Raw genomic sequence first — 15,798 nt, 5'->3', positions numbered from 1 at the left:
TTTGTTCCAGTTAATCTAAAATTCCCGTCCAAACTTAGATGTTTTAAGGATATTGAGTCCTTACAAGAATGCTCAGGTTTCAACTTTCCAGAGAAGAATATTTCAAGGAGGACGAATCCCATTTACAATGTATGTGGAACGTGAACAAAGTATTTTTCGAATACTCATTCTAATTTCACCAATTTCCATTCGTTAGGTACTGATCTCGATAAATATTTTTTATATTTTAAAAAAAATTTTTCGTTTCAAAATATTCCATACAGCTATTTTCTAACTCTTGTTTTGACTCTGATCGATTTGGATTTTAATAATTGGGGATTCTCACCTCTTTGAGTCAGAATCCGGCGACTTTTAATTTAAATTGGTGACGTTCTATTTAAATTTGCTTTAGTAGAATGAAAAGTTTGTGTTCACATTGAAATTATTTCGAAATCATTGGGTACTTTGGATTCCTAAGAATTTTTGCAAACTATAATTTACGTTTAAGAATAATTGAATTTGTCTTAACTTTATTTTGTAACTTTTTTATTTTAGATATTGGTGAATGCAACGAGGCGGGCTCACCAAAATTTGAACTTCCTGTGGAGAGCGAAATGATATTAGGAAATTAAAAAATAATGTCGTTTTTGTGCATGTTTCAACTCCATGTATTCTTGAAAGTAGTATTAATAACATACAAACAAATAAATATTAGATTTATTTACAATTTGAGTTGGGGTGGCTAGCCAAATATACAAATAACATTTACGATGGTCATTCAAATGCGGTTAATTTCGGTCTGCTCATTTTGATTTTACTGGCTCCTATCGATCAGAAAGACCAACAACATTAGAGAACATTTGCAATAGATTAAATGATAGAAGCAGAGATTTGAGACCTCCCATAAACCGTCCGAGAGCAAAGCCAGCCGATCCATTACATTACACGTTTTGTTTCAGCGGCACTATCCAGAACCGTTTTTTTATCACTTGATTACTAGATATGAATACGTCCTATGGAATCATTGAAAACGCAAACGGTGATTTCCTCCAAATTAATCACCACGAAGTATTACACGGCCGGGTTTATATCCTAAACAGGCGCTCAAGTATGTCAAGTGGAGTCCGTCCCCTTTTCAATATCTTTTCTTAATGGTTTTTATTAGATTATCTTATAAAAGCACACTCAATAATTTTATATACACATTTTTCCTCGATTCTTGTTCCCAATAACTTTAATACACCCAAGTATTGATTCTCAGAATTATATATTCACATCTCAAAACTTTTGTTTCAAAGTTAAATGGAATAAGTTCTTTTATCTCTATAATTATCCTTGATTATAAAACGTCATTTCTCTGTTTCTTATTATTCAAGCCATTGCAATAAGTTAAATACGTACTGAAAAAGTAATTTAAAGTAATTTTGGAACGAATTTAGAAATATGACTTTTGATTTCAGCACATTCTACCGGAATAAGAAGCTATAACGTATTTTCAAATGAGCCAACATAAAAAATCTGATTTTATTCTACTGTTACTTCTAGATTTATTTTGAAATATGTTACCGCGCTTTTAAAGGTATTATTAAAAATATCGGAGTGGAGAATTTGGAAGTTCATCTTATAGTTTATACAATGAGCCGCTTTAGCAGAAAATAACTAGTACGATAGAAATGGAATATGAGGAATTCGTATCATTATGGCTCTAAAGAAGCAATATAGAGCAAAATTAAGATAAAAATGTTTCTGATCCTCAATCAAACAGCCATAAAGAAAAAAAAAGAGAGACGTAATTGAGTATTACAACACAGAGTATTTGATTGTATTTGTTTATGTATATTAAGGATGAAAAACACTGCGATTTTGTTTTTCAGTAACTGTTCGAGAATTATATTCTCAAACCAATGAATGATCATTCAATTTTAGAATCGATGATCTTTCAAAAATGATTAATAAATTTACGGCTACCTGATCTCAAAAAAAATGGGAGGAGTTGTCAGTGCATTTAAAAATGAAAAGTCAAATTAATTTCTCTTGATGAATTAACATAGTTCTTTTATTCAATTTACGTTTCAAGTGTTATTTACTGTATTTGGGCGCAGGACAAGTTTTGTGTTTAACATTTTGTCTAGTGTAGCCATATTTTATTATAACTTTTTATCCTGAAAGTGTCTCAATTTATATCGACAGAAGTCAATAAGGCACCAACTACTGTAGCTTTACGACCTAAAGTAGTTGCTAAATAAAAGATTATTCATAGTGGCGTATGTCTTTTAGCCTTATACTAAAATACCGTTTTGTGCTACCAAAAATCAGCAACTGCTACAGTCTAAGTGCTGTACAGTTAACAAATACTTGCAGCGCTCCTCACGCTTAGATATAAATAGGCGTGTGGGTAAAGTGGTTGAAGAACACGGTCATTTTCCAACCAGTAACTAAAATATCTAATTAATTCTATTTCTGTTATATTGAAGAGTATATTGGGAAAAAGTCAAATTTGTATTATGAGGACAACTATTGAGTCAATACTGTTACAAAATCACAGACTCCAAAGTCTCTCCATAGCATTCAAAATGTTCGAATTTTTGTAAGTAAATTATTGAAGTCGAACTGCTTGGAATAATCTTAGGATATATAAATCGGAAGAAGAATGCTAATGGAGAAAAATAAGTGTGTCCTTATAGAATGTTATCGGTTTGCTTGTTTAACTAAAAGTTATTTTAAATAGAAAATAGAAAGATACAGTTAAATGATTAGAAAAAAAATTTTTTGTTGTATACAAGGTATAAAATAGATGCTCTAACTTACCTTTAGAGAAGTCGACGAGTAGATGCTAGCCCGCGATTTACTTGGAGTAAATACTATGTCACTATGCTTAACTTTCCAAGCTTTAGCTTCAATTTCACGTCTTAATTTGATTTGTCTGTAACAAAATTCAAAGTATATAATTTTTTTAAATTCATGATAATGATCCAAAAGTAAAAGATTCGTCTAAAATCTTATGCAAAGAGAATTGGTACTGAATCATTTTGTCAATTGTAGAATATTCTAGTTTAAATCATAGAAATGTGATCATATTCATCGTTATTAATAATATGAAAACAGTCTTTGTAGCCGATTGTTCTTACTGTGAGTTCTTTTATGACTGAGCAAAGTGAGGGATTTGATTTATAAGCTTAATTACTTTTTTAGCAAAAAATCATTGGAGTGTTTTCAACTGAAAGTAGCGTCCGTACTATATTTGTATAACTTAGAGTACTGCTTGTACTGTTCTCTCAAAACGCATTTCAGTTGAACTGAAAAAGATTCAGAGACAATATTTCTATGATTTTGAAACATTACAACATTGGCAACATTTGAATTAATTATAGCAGTTTTTTACAGAGGATTCATCGCTTTTTGATATATTGAATTCAATTATGTACGGGTCAATTCCATTTTTTTCTTCAAATACAAGCAGAATGAATTGCAATTAAATGACAAAATATTGTGGTTGAAGTTATGTTTATTGACGTAACTTGCATCAGATAGTGATGGTCGGAAACAGTCATTTTTGCCAGTGCCGAAAATATATATAACAATCTTTGTATGAAAAGATATCGGAATAATCCGAAAGCTTTGAGCTAGAATTTGTTAATCTGTCATTTGAAACTCTTTTATACATTCTATTTTCTTTTCTTCAAGAATTTTTCACCTATTCTACTTTGCTCTTCCTGTTGTGGCTCCAGACTTCACTGCTACAATTCAACCTATATCTTATTATCTTACCAATTTATTTTGTCAAAAATTACTTCATTTTTCAATAAATAGTTCAATGCATTTGTACAGTGAAAATAATATAACTTTTTAATGAAATGAAAAGCAAACAAATCCATTGACTGATAAATAAAAAGGTGATACTAACCTATAAAAAATTAATGCAACTACCAATAACCCCAATATGATCACCACAACTAACGTTACTACCAATATTTTGACAACATCGAATGCTTAAAAATCAAAATAATTAGTCAAATAAAAACATTTACACCACTATTTCACTCACTAGGACATTTTGATAAATCAAATCCACATTTTGGAGTATCAAATATTTGCTTAAAAGTCTCATCCACAGTCCAAGTTGTTATTAATTTATATGATGTGTTATATAGTCCTACAATTTCATAGCCTCCAGAGGAATTCATATGAACCAGAGCAACCTCACGTGTTCTGACACCATTACAATTCATTTGAAACATTTTTCCATTTCTTCCTAGAACACAAAAACATTAAAACGTTGAAAAAAAACTATATATTATCCATAACATAACTCATTTAATAAGATTATAGATTGATAGCTTTATGGTTTTCAACTCATTTATTGCATTTGTAGTACATAAACTAATTTATATATAACGAATCATATTTATAATTTAATGTGTAAACAAATATCCAATTTTTCTTAAAACGCTTCACTCCACTTTTTAATTATTCGATATATCATCGACCGTGCTCAATCATCCTGACATTGGCAATTACTATAGCTATAGCTGATCTGTCTTCTGTCATACAAAATAGTTGCTCTGTACTGTGTATAGCGATCCCTTCTTATATGTTAACGAGCTATGATTGTTCGATCTCCCAGATTCTCTCCATCCTTCCATCTTATCCATCAATATCGATTGTAGCAGATGGTATTTTACATCTGTATATTTTTAAATGTTTTCTCCATTAAATAGTGAATATTTCGGCGTTTCCATGTCTCGAATTCTTCTATTTTTTTTTGTTGAAACTAGCACGACCTATTTCTATATAAAATCCAATTTAGAGATCCGGGTTTTTCCTCATTATTCTCCCAAGAAATTTGAACTGATGATCAACAAAAGAAAACTATATCTATTTATAGGAATGCATTATCATACGGCTAACAGTTGTACTCGTATGTTTGCGCTTTGGTAAATCAAACCAAGCGATACCATATACCATATTCGTATCTTGAAAATTCATAGAATCTATAACTTCCGTCATTAATGACTCTCAATACGAACTACATCACGATATCTATCTGTCCGTCGTCCATGTTTTATTTCCACTTTGGATTGTTATTTGGTTACTTATTAACAATAGCATAAAATTTTTTAATATAATCATCGAATTTCTTGTCCTACGCCGATCGAATAAAAACTATCTAATTAGAAATAGAAACTGAACTGCGATGCGTTCAATATATTTCGTCGTCTTCCATTACGTCTTGGACGTTTTAGAATACACTTTACCTTTATACGCTACAACAGATGTTGATACGACATACTGAGATCTAGCACTAGAAATAAACCAAATGATGATGATAAGTATGTAAGTCGGTTGTCAATGTAAGTTTTGTCAAGGCACGAAGAACTGTATGTTTTCGATTTATTAGGTCGTGAATATTGAATGCTCAATATACCAAATATCACTAGAGACTACTATTCACTTAACCATTCATTTATTAAATAGATTATACAAACCTTACCTAAAAATGGTTTTCCCATCATTTTATCCAGCATTTTGCATCCAACAATATTGACGTTTGGATCAGTGGAAATGAGGGGGAAATTATCAGTGTAATTAGAGAGAGCTTGAAAATACATCATCATTCCATCGTAAATACCGTCAAGCCAAATTCTTCCTCTCCCTGTTTTTTTCACTAATTCAAAATCAGTTTCTGCTAGAGGCAAAAAACTATAAACGGATTGGTAACCTATACGAGCAAACTCATTATTTTCCTCAGTATCTCCTTCTTTGTACCATGGTTTTGATGGTTCATCAGCACTAGAAATGAAGCGTTGTAGTTGTTTTATCAATGACAATATCCCATAGCTTGGTTGATAAAGAATATACCGAAAAATTTGAATTTACTTACTTATTATATAGTTCTATATTGAAGAAAGTATATTCTCCTCTACTCATCATATTCAATTTAGCTGCTGCTATTATCATATCTCTGACATTATTATGAGATCCACAAGTTATTATAACTGAAAAAATCATTAAAACAAATTAGTTCAGCATAAATATGGACTTTGACTTTGAAAAAATCATCCTACACATCAAAAATCAAAAAAGTAAAAATTAATCCATGCAAAGTACATCTGAAAACTCATTTCGGGATAAGCAGTGTTTGAGCAATCAGAAATACAGTGTTGAATTTTCGATTTCTCCTTTCTAAGTCGTCACATAAATGTCGACATTTCAATTATTCTATATTTTATCACAATCACAATAAGATGTGGAGCAGTCAAGTTGAAAAATTCACCCGCGACTGAATTCTACTTACGACTTTTTTCCATCTCATCCACACTACATTTTACGTTAGAGCAGATTTGGAATATTTGAAGAAATATAAAAGTTCATTCTCAAAGGGGTTAAATACCCATTTGTAAGCTCCTATTGAATTATGTATTTGAATAGACATTCGAAGGAAGTATGAATTAAAATGTATCTTCATCAAATCAAAATAATTTTTTATTGTCCTCATAAAAAATGGAACAATTCACATACCCTATATATCGTATTAATAGATCATTTACAACGTATACGTCAAAATATAACCAGCGCAAACATACAAATTAAGAGTGTAAAACCTTTTTGAAGTTGAAGTAGATGATATTTTGATATTCATATGTATAATAATTTATATACTCACTTCCATAATCTACTCCCACTTTGTTTGTTAAGAATTCTGTATAATTCTGTCCTAAATTGTCAAGATCTCCATCTACGTAATCTGCTTTGCTACTTTTCAATTCATTCATTAAATTAGTCATGCAAAGATAACAAGCCTTTGATCCACTCACTTCCTGCTGGTCATTTTTTTGGTACATGAAAACTAATTTTGTCCACTTATATCTAAAATTCAAATGTACTCACGATTTTTAAAACATAAAACATAAAACAAGTTAGTTTGAACAAGCAAAAATATTATATTGCGCAAATAAGCAACTTAGTCAGGAAAAATATGTATAAGTTCAGGATTTATTTATAACTGAGGTAATACCAACAAATTTGAGTGAAGGCACCCATTTTCATCCATCAAAGGTATACTAGGAAATTCGTGACTAGTACGTTAATTCTTGAAAATGCAAACAAGGTTAGTGATGTCTTAACTATTTATATAGACCTCTAATGACTTCTAGAGGTTTAGGAAGCTATTTTCAGAAGCCGATCGGCGAACATTAAAAATAGAATTAAAGTCCCATAAAATTATGCATTATGCAACAGTCGACACTATTATGAGGGTAACGTCTACCCCCACTAGGGGATAAGTATACTATGACAAAAATATTCATTTAAAATGAAAATTTCTCATTTTATTTATTGGAAGGAAGATATTTAGGATGTAAATTTTTAAATTGTGTCCCACTTTTTTCAAAAAAGGTGATCTAAGTAAACCCTTGTTGATTTTCCAAAAGTAAATCGTCGTAGATGATTTGAATTTGAAATTGAACAAATTGACATGCAACATTTGAATTCTATGAGAAATGAAACGCAATTTTTGAACATGAAAAATAACTCGAAGCATGGAAACATTCCATTTTCTATAGATATTTATATTTTAGATCGCGTTTTTTATTAATATGTCATTTACCTATCATGTATAAGGTGATAAAATTCTGTGAACGCTCGGAAATCAGCTTTCCCTGGATTAATTAAAAAATAAACTTCGTCACCAAATTCTGTTTTTTTGTCTGTGAAATCAAAACTCAATCCTGTAGGTGTTAATGTAGGAATTTTTATATATTGTGCCATCCGTGCAACAGTTGCTAAAAAATATGAATGTAATAAATAACAATGTCAACAGTGGTATCCAAATAATACAATTTTGGAAAAATCTTTATATGGATTTTATGCTTTAAATAACGTAACCGTCATAAACTCAACTAATTTAACGAAATTAATCCTTTGAAATCGAAGCTTTGATCATTTTGTGTAAGATTATTAACTTCGCGATTTGCAAAATATTCATTAATCGCAAACGCATTCTTACTATTCTACTACTATACTAAGCGAAAATTTATGAGTGGAAGCCGATCTAATCAAAGGAATGGAATTGATACTTCATATTTTCTTCATTATATGATACTTCTTCAGAGGAATTGTGAGCTATCGATATTTCTTTGGGAACCCACAATAAATTTTTCTTCAAAAGTTGACAGCCATTTTTTATAAACTCTATTGATTTCTTATATTCTAATGTGACTAATGTTCCATCTGTGTCAAACTCTTAAGCCCCCTCCCAAAAATGACCACTGCAGAGCGCTCTCTAAATCAGAATAACCTGGCACAGCTATGTACATTATAAAATTAGCGGCACTGTTTGAATACAAGTCGCGCAAACCAGCATCGTGTGCGCCTGTCAACTAGTTTTCATATTCTTACAGTGGCAAAAACTATAGTCAATGCAAACAGTTTGAGATTGTATTTTAGTATGGAGTGAGAAGAAGTGATAAAGCTACGTCCAGTAAAATTCTGATCCAACAGTCACCATTTCCAGAAATTAACAATTAACCTGGATATTTTTTGTTCTCTTTTCAAATAATACACACATTCCAACCTATATAATAATTTCTCCAAATCAGATTCACTCCAAATTTTTACTCATTTACGTTTTTCAATATTTCATGTTTTGTTAATTGCATTCCTGCACATAAATCGCCTAGTAGGTTTATGTGGGGTTAGAATCCCGAATTACGAGGTTTGTATCCAAAGTTTCCAACCTAACAAAGTAACAAGACATTTTTTTTCGTAATCATTTTTATTTTTCAACATAGTCTACTTTCAAGTCTATACACTTGCAATAGTCTAACCTGTTCAAGCTTCCAAATAATAGTTGCAGCCTTTCTGCTCAAAATTAGCGTCTGCATTTACGATAACGTTCTCGTCTGATGGAAATTTTGAAGTTAGACAACTGGAATGCGTCGTTGAAGGTAAGATCTCGTGAATACACTGGTGGTCAACCAATTCGAAGTGGAATTTCAGTTATGGCGATCACCCAAGGGTAAGAAGTAGCGATGTCTTGATGAAATATACTATTTCTTTTTCCTCAAATTCGGTCTCTTCTTTATAATTCCTCCCTTTAACTATTAAGCAATGATGCTTGATACTCTCTTGTTACTGTTTCATATTTTTGAAGGTAGTCACTGAGCACAATCCCACGACCATCTTAAAGAGTCATAACCTCGATATCCTATTTTTTCCATTTTCAGAAAAATCTTGACTTAAACGATCGTCAAACAAAAACTAACCGTCAAAAATTGCTGGAGCTTTAGTGAGAATATCTCAAAACATGCACAAATATCTTTCCTAACTTATATTGACAAGTGCCGACATCTACAGGTTTCGGGCGGAAACTTTTCGTATGACCGTGCTTCGCCGGGCTGTTCCGTTTCGATGGGAACTATGCTTAAGAGGTTGTAATTCATGTCGAATTTCGTTTCGGTTAGGTTATGTGAATAAGAAATTGAAGTTTATAGAATTATTTATTTTAATCTTTCAATATTATATATAAAACTTCCAATGTATCCTTTAAGAGAATATTTCCTAACACAATATATAAATTTTTAACTTCTGTTTAATCGATTTTTATTTTATTAATCGATAAAAAGTTATATGTAGATGGGTATATTTGGTAAACAAAAATGAGATGTGATAAACAACAATTTTAATTATTTATTACACTTACCTACTGAATAATCACATGTTGGACCAATGATGAGATGAAAACATTTTTGCTGTTGTAAAGCTTGCACAATTACTCCTGAAGCTTTACCTTGGTTACATCCATCATCGTGTGGATAATAATGAACGTTGAATTCATTTGGCAAGATGCCAAGATTCTTAACATCCTTTTCCACTTGATGTAGGATGTTTATTGCCTGTAAATAGAATTGGATGAACAGAACTATTTGTCTGAAAGAAGATGGATGGAAAGAGAAGTATTTTCTCTAAAATTATAGTCCATAGCATTTGTAACATGTCCATTACTTCAATTGGCCAAGAAAAATTGAAAGAGAAACATTAATCAAACTATGGCGGGTGCTTTTATTAATAATTACTAATTTAATATAACCGATATATTTCTCATAAAAGCTCAAAAGCCATTGAAGTAACATATCCGATAATACTTCTTCATATGCAGAGTGATTCAATAGATTGTCGATATATAATTTTCTATATAACAATATTTTTTCCATTTCTGGAAGTTGTAACTATGTACATCGTTATATAAGTAAAACTATTGAATATTGCAGGATAATTTTGAGAAAAGTGATTGTGAGTAACTCATATTTTGGACATGAGCAACACCCGTTTGCAGGTCAATCTGAATGCCACTGCTCTTTTTTCTGAGGTCTCATAGCAATACCGTTATCCCTGAAGGTTCTCTACTGAAGATTTAACTGCTAACATTGTACACAGAAATTTATGCTGAAGTGGTTTCTAAATTCTGTCTCGATTTTTCTTCATCCCTAAAAATCTTCAAACGAATTTGTTACTGTGGATCGTAGCATGAGAACGTTATTGTTTGCAAGCATTGGAAAAAAGTGAAGGTTTAATCGTCTTTTTTGTACTTGAGCCCGTGTAATCAAATATTTTTAAATAATTTTTGCTCCTTTTGTTAGTAAGAAGAATAATATGAATAGAAACGAGTACAGCAATTTCGGATAAGAATTTGTATAGTTTCATTCAAAGAATCTTTTCTGAAAGTAACTAGTTCTGATAATATAAAAAACTGTTTTTGCTCGCAAGGTTTAAACATGAAGAATCATACTGATTGTTATGTTTCTTGTCCTCGAGATGAAGCATTTAATCTCACCATGGAGAAATATATAGAAAATAATAATGATTCAAATATGGATGATATAATTATTAAACTAGAATATCAATTGGTCATTATCACAAAAAATACAATTTATTTTTGTTAACAATTATTATAATAATTAAAAGGTAATATCAAAAACTCGTCATGGAAACTGCGGTAGCAATCATTCAGGAAGATATTAAATTAAAAAAAATTGAATGAAATCATTTCACATTTTGTTGAATTTGAGTGAAAAATCTTCAAAAATAAAATAAACTTATTGTGGGAACAACTGGACGTCAAAAATCACTTCAATTAAAACTACCTTACACATGACGTGGAAACTAAATTATAGAAATGGGGAATATTAACGAAAGCATGAATATAATTCTGGTCAGAACTATTTTCATCATAAAGCTGACAATACTAGTTACAAAAACTCTTTTTTGCAAACTTTGATCTTGCATAATTTTTTTGCACATATGGGACTAGTAAATACTATAACAATTTCATTGTCGTGGTATTTACTGATATAGTAATTAAGCTTCTTGGGAATTCAGGTAAGAGTGAATGTCTGCATAAACTGAAAAAATACGTAGGGCTCACTCATTAATGAAATTTTATGATGACATTCCTTTTCAAGGTAAAAGGTATATAAAAATTATACACGTCTTACAGTGATGTCGAAAATCCTAGCAACATTGTAAAGAGATTTGGTACAAATATGTTTCGGAAACTGATAAATGGTTTAATTTTTTTTATATCTACCTATCATAGACGGCTCGTTTAAAATTTTGAACATAATTTTGTTCAAACTTTGGAAATACTTCCGTATCCATCCGGTTTGGAATTGTAATAAACCACGCTAATTTGGCGTTTGCGATACCGCAGAATCCATTTATCGCGGTTCAAGATGCCAAAAATTACTACCTACTTCTGGTTTCACGGATAATTGGATTTATGAATTACACGAAATCTGTTTCTGAAGTTATCGGCCTATTAAAATAGCGTAACCTAAGTTAAATCTAACGTAATCAAAAAATAGATCCATTACTCAGTCTGCTTAACAACATCAAGAAACAGTTCCCCATTCGATAGTAAATTAAAGTTGAATAAATAAAGATGTGATAAACAACAATTATTCTTAACTTTTTTTACTTCACGTCTTCTCCCTCTCGCCCAAAATAAAACCTTAATTTTCAAATCCAGTTCATAAAACGGAACCGGAAATAAAGAAATCCAATTACTGGTACTAATTTCAAGGCCTCGACAAATGAATTCTCTGCAACTACAAAAAATGCTGAACTAATGCTTTAATATTATCCTAGGCTGAACAAATATAGTCCAAAGTTATCACTTTTATCACATCGTTTTCAGAATCTTTGGATTCGATCAAGATGGAATCATCAGTGAGCTTGTGTGAAGTAGGTTTTTTAAGAATAATTACCCTTTTATTGAGAACCAAACAATATTATTCTCATGATAAATTCGTTTCAATGAAGTATCAACAAAAGAAAATCAAATTGAATTTTTCTAAAAACCTAAAATATTGAATCGGATTTAATAAATATAATTTCTGATAGAAATATATTCCTATAGTTTAGCTACTATTTTAGTTAGTACATTTCGTATTTTTTTTATCAAAAAATAATTTTAGTTAGTACATTTAATAATTTTTTTATCAAAAAAGAATTATATTTTCTCTTAAGTTACTAGATTTATTTTAATAACTTGTTATAAGATAAATAGTTAAAAATCGATGTTAATTTTGTCGAATCAATATGTATAGTAGACGTGTAAACAAAATTTTATTGCCTGAAAATATTTAGATACAGAAAACATGTTCATATTATGATTCCATAAATCAAAACATGTATATTTACATAATTTTATTTATAAAAACTTTTAGATAGATTTGATTGCACTCTAAAACATCTATATTTTCTAAATTCAATATTCAATCAATAAATTGCAAATATATTTTAGCAAGTTGTAACAAAATATTATTTTTGAATGTTTAACAAATGATAATGTAAGGACATTAAACCGTATAAAGGTAATGTAAATAACTGCCCAGTGCAATTAGGTTTATAGCTTGGAACCTATTTATAATTAATGTATTTGATTGATTCTAATTTTATTCAAAGTTTCGTACACGTGGGAGTTTAAACTTTAAAGATTTCCGCTAATTTTTTGTTCAAGGATACCAAGACAATAACGCTAGCTTTAGTTTACTGTATACTTTATAAACTATACTCTTTTTATTTTAGAGAATAATTTAACATTTCCATTAGAAAGGGAACGTAAACAGTCTTGAAAATATGTTATTGCAGGTACAGGTAGAGAAAAAGTGAGCGACAGCGTTTCTACAGCATATCAATCTAAGCTCAGATCAATTTGCTGAGATCAGCTTCTTTGTTTCTATTTTCCCTTTTTCTATTATTCGAGTTTGTATTTTATTTAGCAATTTTACTTCAAATATTACGGCAGTAACATCACTGTAGTTTGTATTAAGCGTTGCAGTTTTAAATCTAGTTACAGATTAGTTTCTCGAAATTTTATTTTAACAACTTATTCTAAGAATTTCTGACAGTACCTATGGCCAGGAACTAACCCACAATCATCAAATTTGGTTTCCCTACGGTTTTTTTGAATATTTGGTTCTCATACGACTCCTCATTTCTGAGTTATAGGGCTTTAAAGTTGCGAAATTACAACTTATATTTTAGTTTGTTTTTTAAATTATACATTCAAACATTATGATATTTATCGATTGATTACGTATGTCCATGTAGTATGTTTGACAGAACAAATAGTTCACACACTACTATTTGAAGGTCAGGGACGGCTCATGCCCAATGGTTAACAATCCATAACTTTTACCGGGACAACCGATAGTAAACATAAATTTTTCAATCGATTTTTAACAAAAGATACTCTTTGTTTAACTCGATAAAATGTTTGGTTTAGGTGATATGCAAATTTTTTTTAGATCATTGTACATGCCAAGAAAACCGTTCGCCATAAACTTGACATTCTGAAGAAATTATTACAGTTGTAATTATTTATTGAAAATACTTACAGGAGATATTAAAACACAATCAAACATTTCTAATTGGATTGCATACTATCAAAAATCGTGTTACTTATATGAGGAAAAAATTGAGATGTAGAAAAATTTAGTTGGCTAACCTACAACTTATCAAATAAAAACAAAAGAAAACACTTTAATAAATGTTCGAAGTGGCCACCTTGCACTTCAACACACTTCTGGAGTTTACATAAATTAGGTAACTAGTTTTCATTATTTTTTCTAAAATGATATTTTAGGAAGTGTCCTACCAAAAAGGTGGCGAAGGTCAACAACGAACTATACGAACCCCAGCTTTAGTTGATCCCACAACCCATCGCACGGAAAATGTCATTAAAATTTAACGTATCAACGACAACTATTTATAGGATTCTCCAGGAGCAACTTCTTTACCTTTTCACATCCAGAAAGTGCATGCCATGGAAGTAGAGGATTATCCAGCAAGATCGGCCTACGCTTGTTGGTTTCTAATCAACGAGTTGATGATACATTTGTTGGAAAAATACTGTTTACTTATGAAGCTGGTTCCACACGAAACGTTTTTATTAATTCCCATAATTTATATTTATGGGCGGATTGAAATCCTCACGGTACAATTCAAACAAAGAATCAACATCGATTTTGTGTTAATCTGTGGGCAGGAATATGGAGTGATAATTTAGTAGGCTCACATTTTTTGATAATAATGGTTAGCGACACTAAGAAATTTTCCAAAATGATTTCCCCCCATATTATGTGATAATCTTCTAAACATTCGCGGAGACATGTGGTTCATGCACCATGGAGCCCCTCCCCTCTTCCTACAATGGATTTATTTTTTTTTGATATCATAAAAACTTAGTATATGGTAAACACAAAGAATGGAAAGATCGATAAAATAAATTTCCATTATGACGCTATAAGGCAGAATCTTGCTCTTCCAAGTTCAAAGAAATACCCTCCGTAGACTCCAAAAATGTGTAGAAGTGCATTATGCCCACTTCGAACATTTATTATAGTCTTTTTGTTAAGTTGTAGATTGACCAACTAAATTTTTCTATATTTTAATTTTTTCCTCATGTAAGTAACACGATTTTCGATAGTATGCAATCCAATTAAAAATGATTGTGATTTAATACTTCCTGTAAGTATTTTCAATAAATAATTACAATTTATATACTTACATAATCATCCATTAAAATTCATAATGTTCGAATGTATAATTCAGAAAATACACTTAAGTATAATTTCTGATTTCGCAACTTTAAAAACGTATAACTTAGAAATGAGGAAATGAGGGGTTGTATGAGAAAAATTTTTCATGTTACAGCATTATTTTCACGTCATCTACCAACTCCCGAATCAAGTTCTGGAATACCCTGTATATTGCATATAGTAATAAGCAGGACTTAAAAAAAATCTGCCCAATATAGTGGAAGCAAATTTAAGTCCAATGAATTTTTGTGGTCGTGTTGATATAGAAAATTACGATTTTTACGGATTTTTGGTTGAATAAAATCAGTGTTGCTTATGTATATAAATCGATTATATATTTTTATTTGTTTCTTATATTTAGAACTGACTCATGTACCAATTTTGATATTTATTATTGGAGATTCCTACGATTTGTCCTAGTAGAAAATCTTTACTCCAAAGCCAAGACGCATTGTGGATTCTCCAGTTCTGGAGAGTTCTATAGGCTATAGCTATAGTTTTTTTGTATGTAGATAAATTTTTCGTCTTCGGGCAATAATACTCTCTAATTCAGATGAGATTGAGCTCGACTTAATGTAGCACGAAATCTGGCCATTATACCATGAACCTTTTATTATTCTTAACTTATTAAGGGTCAGCTAAGAATTCAAACATACCCTATGTTTGCGTTTGGCGTTTTCCGCTAAAGGAGACTTCTAAAGTGAAACATTTCATGAAG

At 30.6% G+C, this 15,798-nt stretch overlaps 1 protein-coding gene across 3 annotated transcripts in view; it reads right to left on the bottom strand.

Annotated features, from left to right (window-relative positions):
• Positions 1-15,798, bottom strand: part of LOC130451393 (atrial natriuretic peptide receptor 1) — a 110,032-nt gene that overhangs the window by 81,152 nt on the left and 13,082 nt on the right. For all 3 annotated transcript variants that reach the window (XM_056790378.1, XM_056790379.1, XM_056790380.1), the window contains exons 2-9: positions 9,680-9,872; positions 7,586-7,760; positions 6,644-6,846; positions 5,861-5,975; positions 5,471-5,769; positions 4,025-4,231; positions 3,884-3,968; positions 2,788-2,902 (exon numbers count right to left, since the gene is read on the bottom strand). In XM_056790378.1, coding sequence (XP_056646356.1) covers positions 2,788-2,902; positions 3,884-3,968; positions 4,025-4,231; positions 5,471-5,769; positions 5,861-5,975; positions 6,644-6,846; positions 7,586-7,760; positions 9,680-9,872 — 1,392 coding nt within the window. The remainder of the gene's footprint in view (positions 1-2,787; positions 2,903-3,883; positions 3,969-4,024; positions 4,232-5,470; positions 5,770-5,860; positions 5,976-6,643; positions 6,847-7,585; positions 7,761-9,679; positions 9,873-15,798) is intronic.

The sequence above is a fragment of the Diorhabda sublineata genome, chromosome X (genome assembly GCF_026230105.1).
Source record: "Diorhabda sublineata isolate icDioSubl1.1 chromosome X, icDioSubl1.1, whole genome shotgun sequence".
In the NCBI taxonomy this organism is placed as follows: domain Eukaryota; kingdom Metazoa; phylum Arthropoda; class Insecta; order Coleoptera; family Chrysomelidae; genus Diorhabda; species Diorhabda sublineata.
This window is presented reverse-complemented; position numbering and strand designations above follow the sequence as displayed.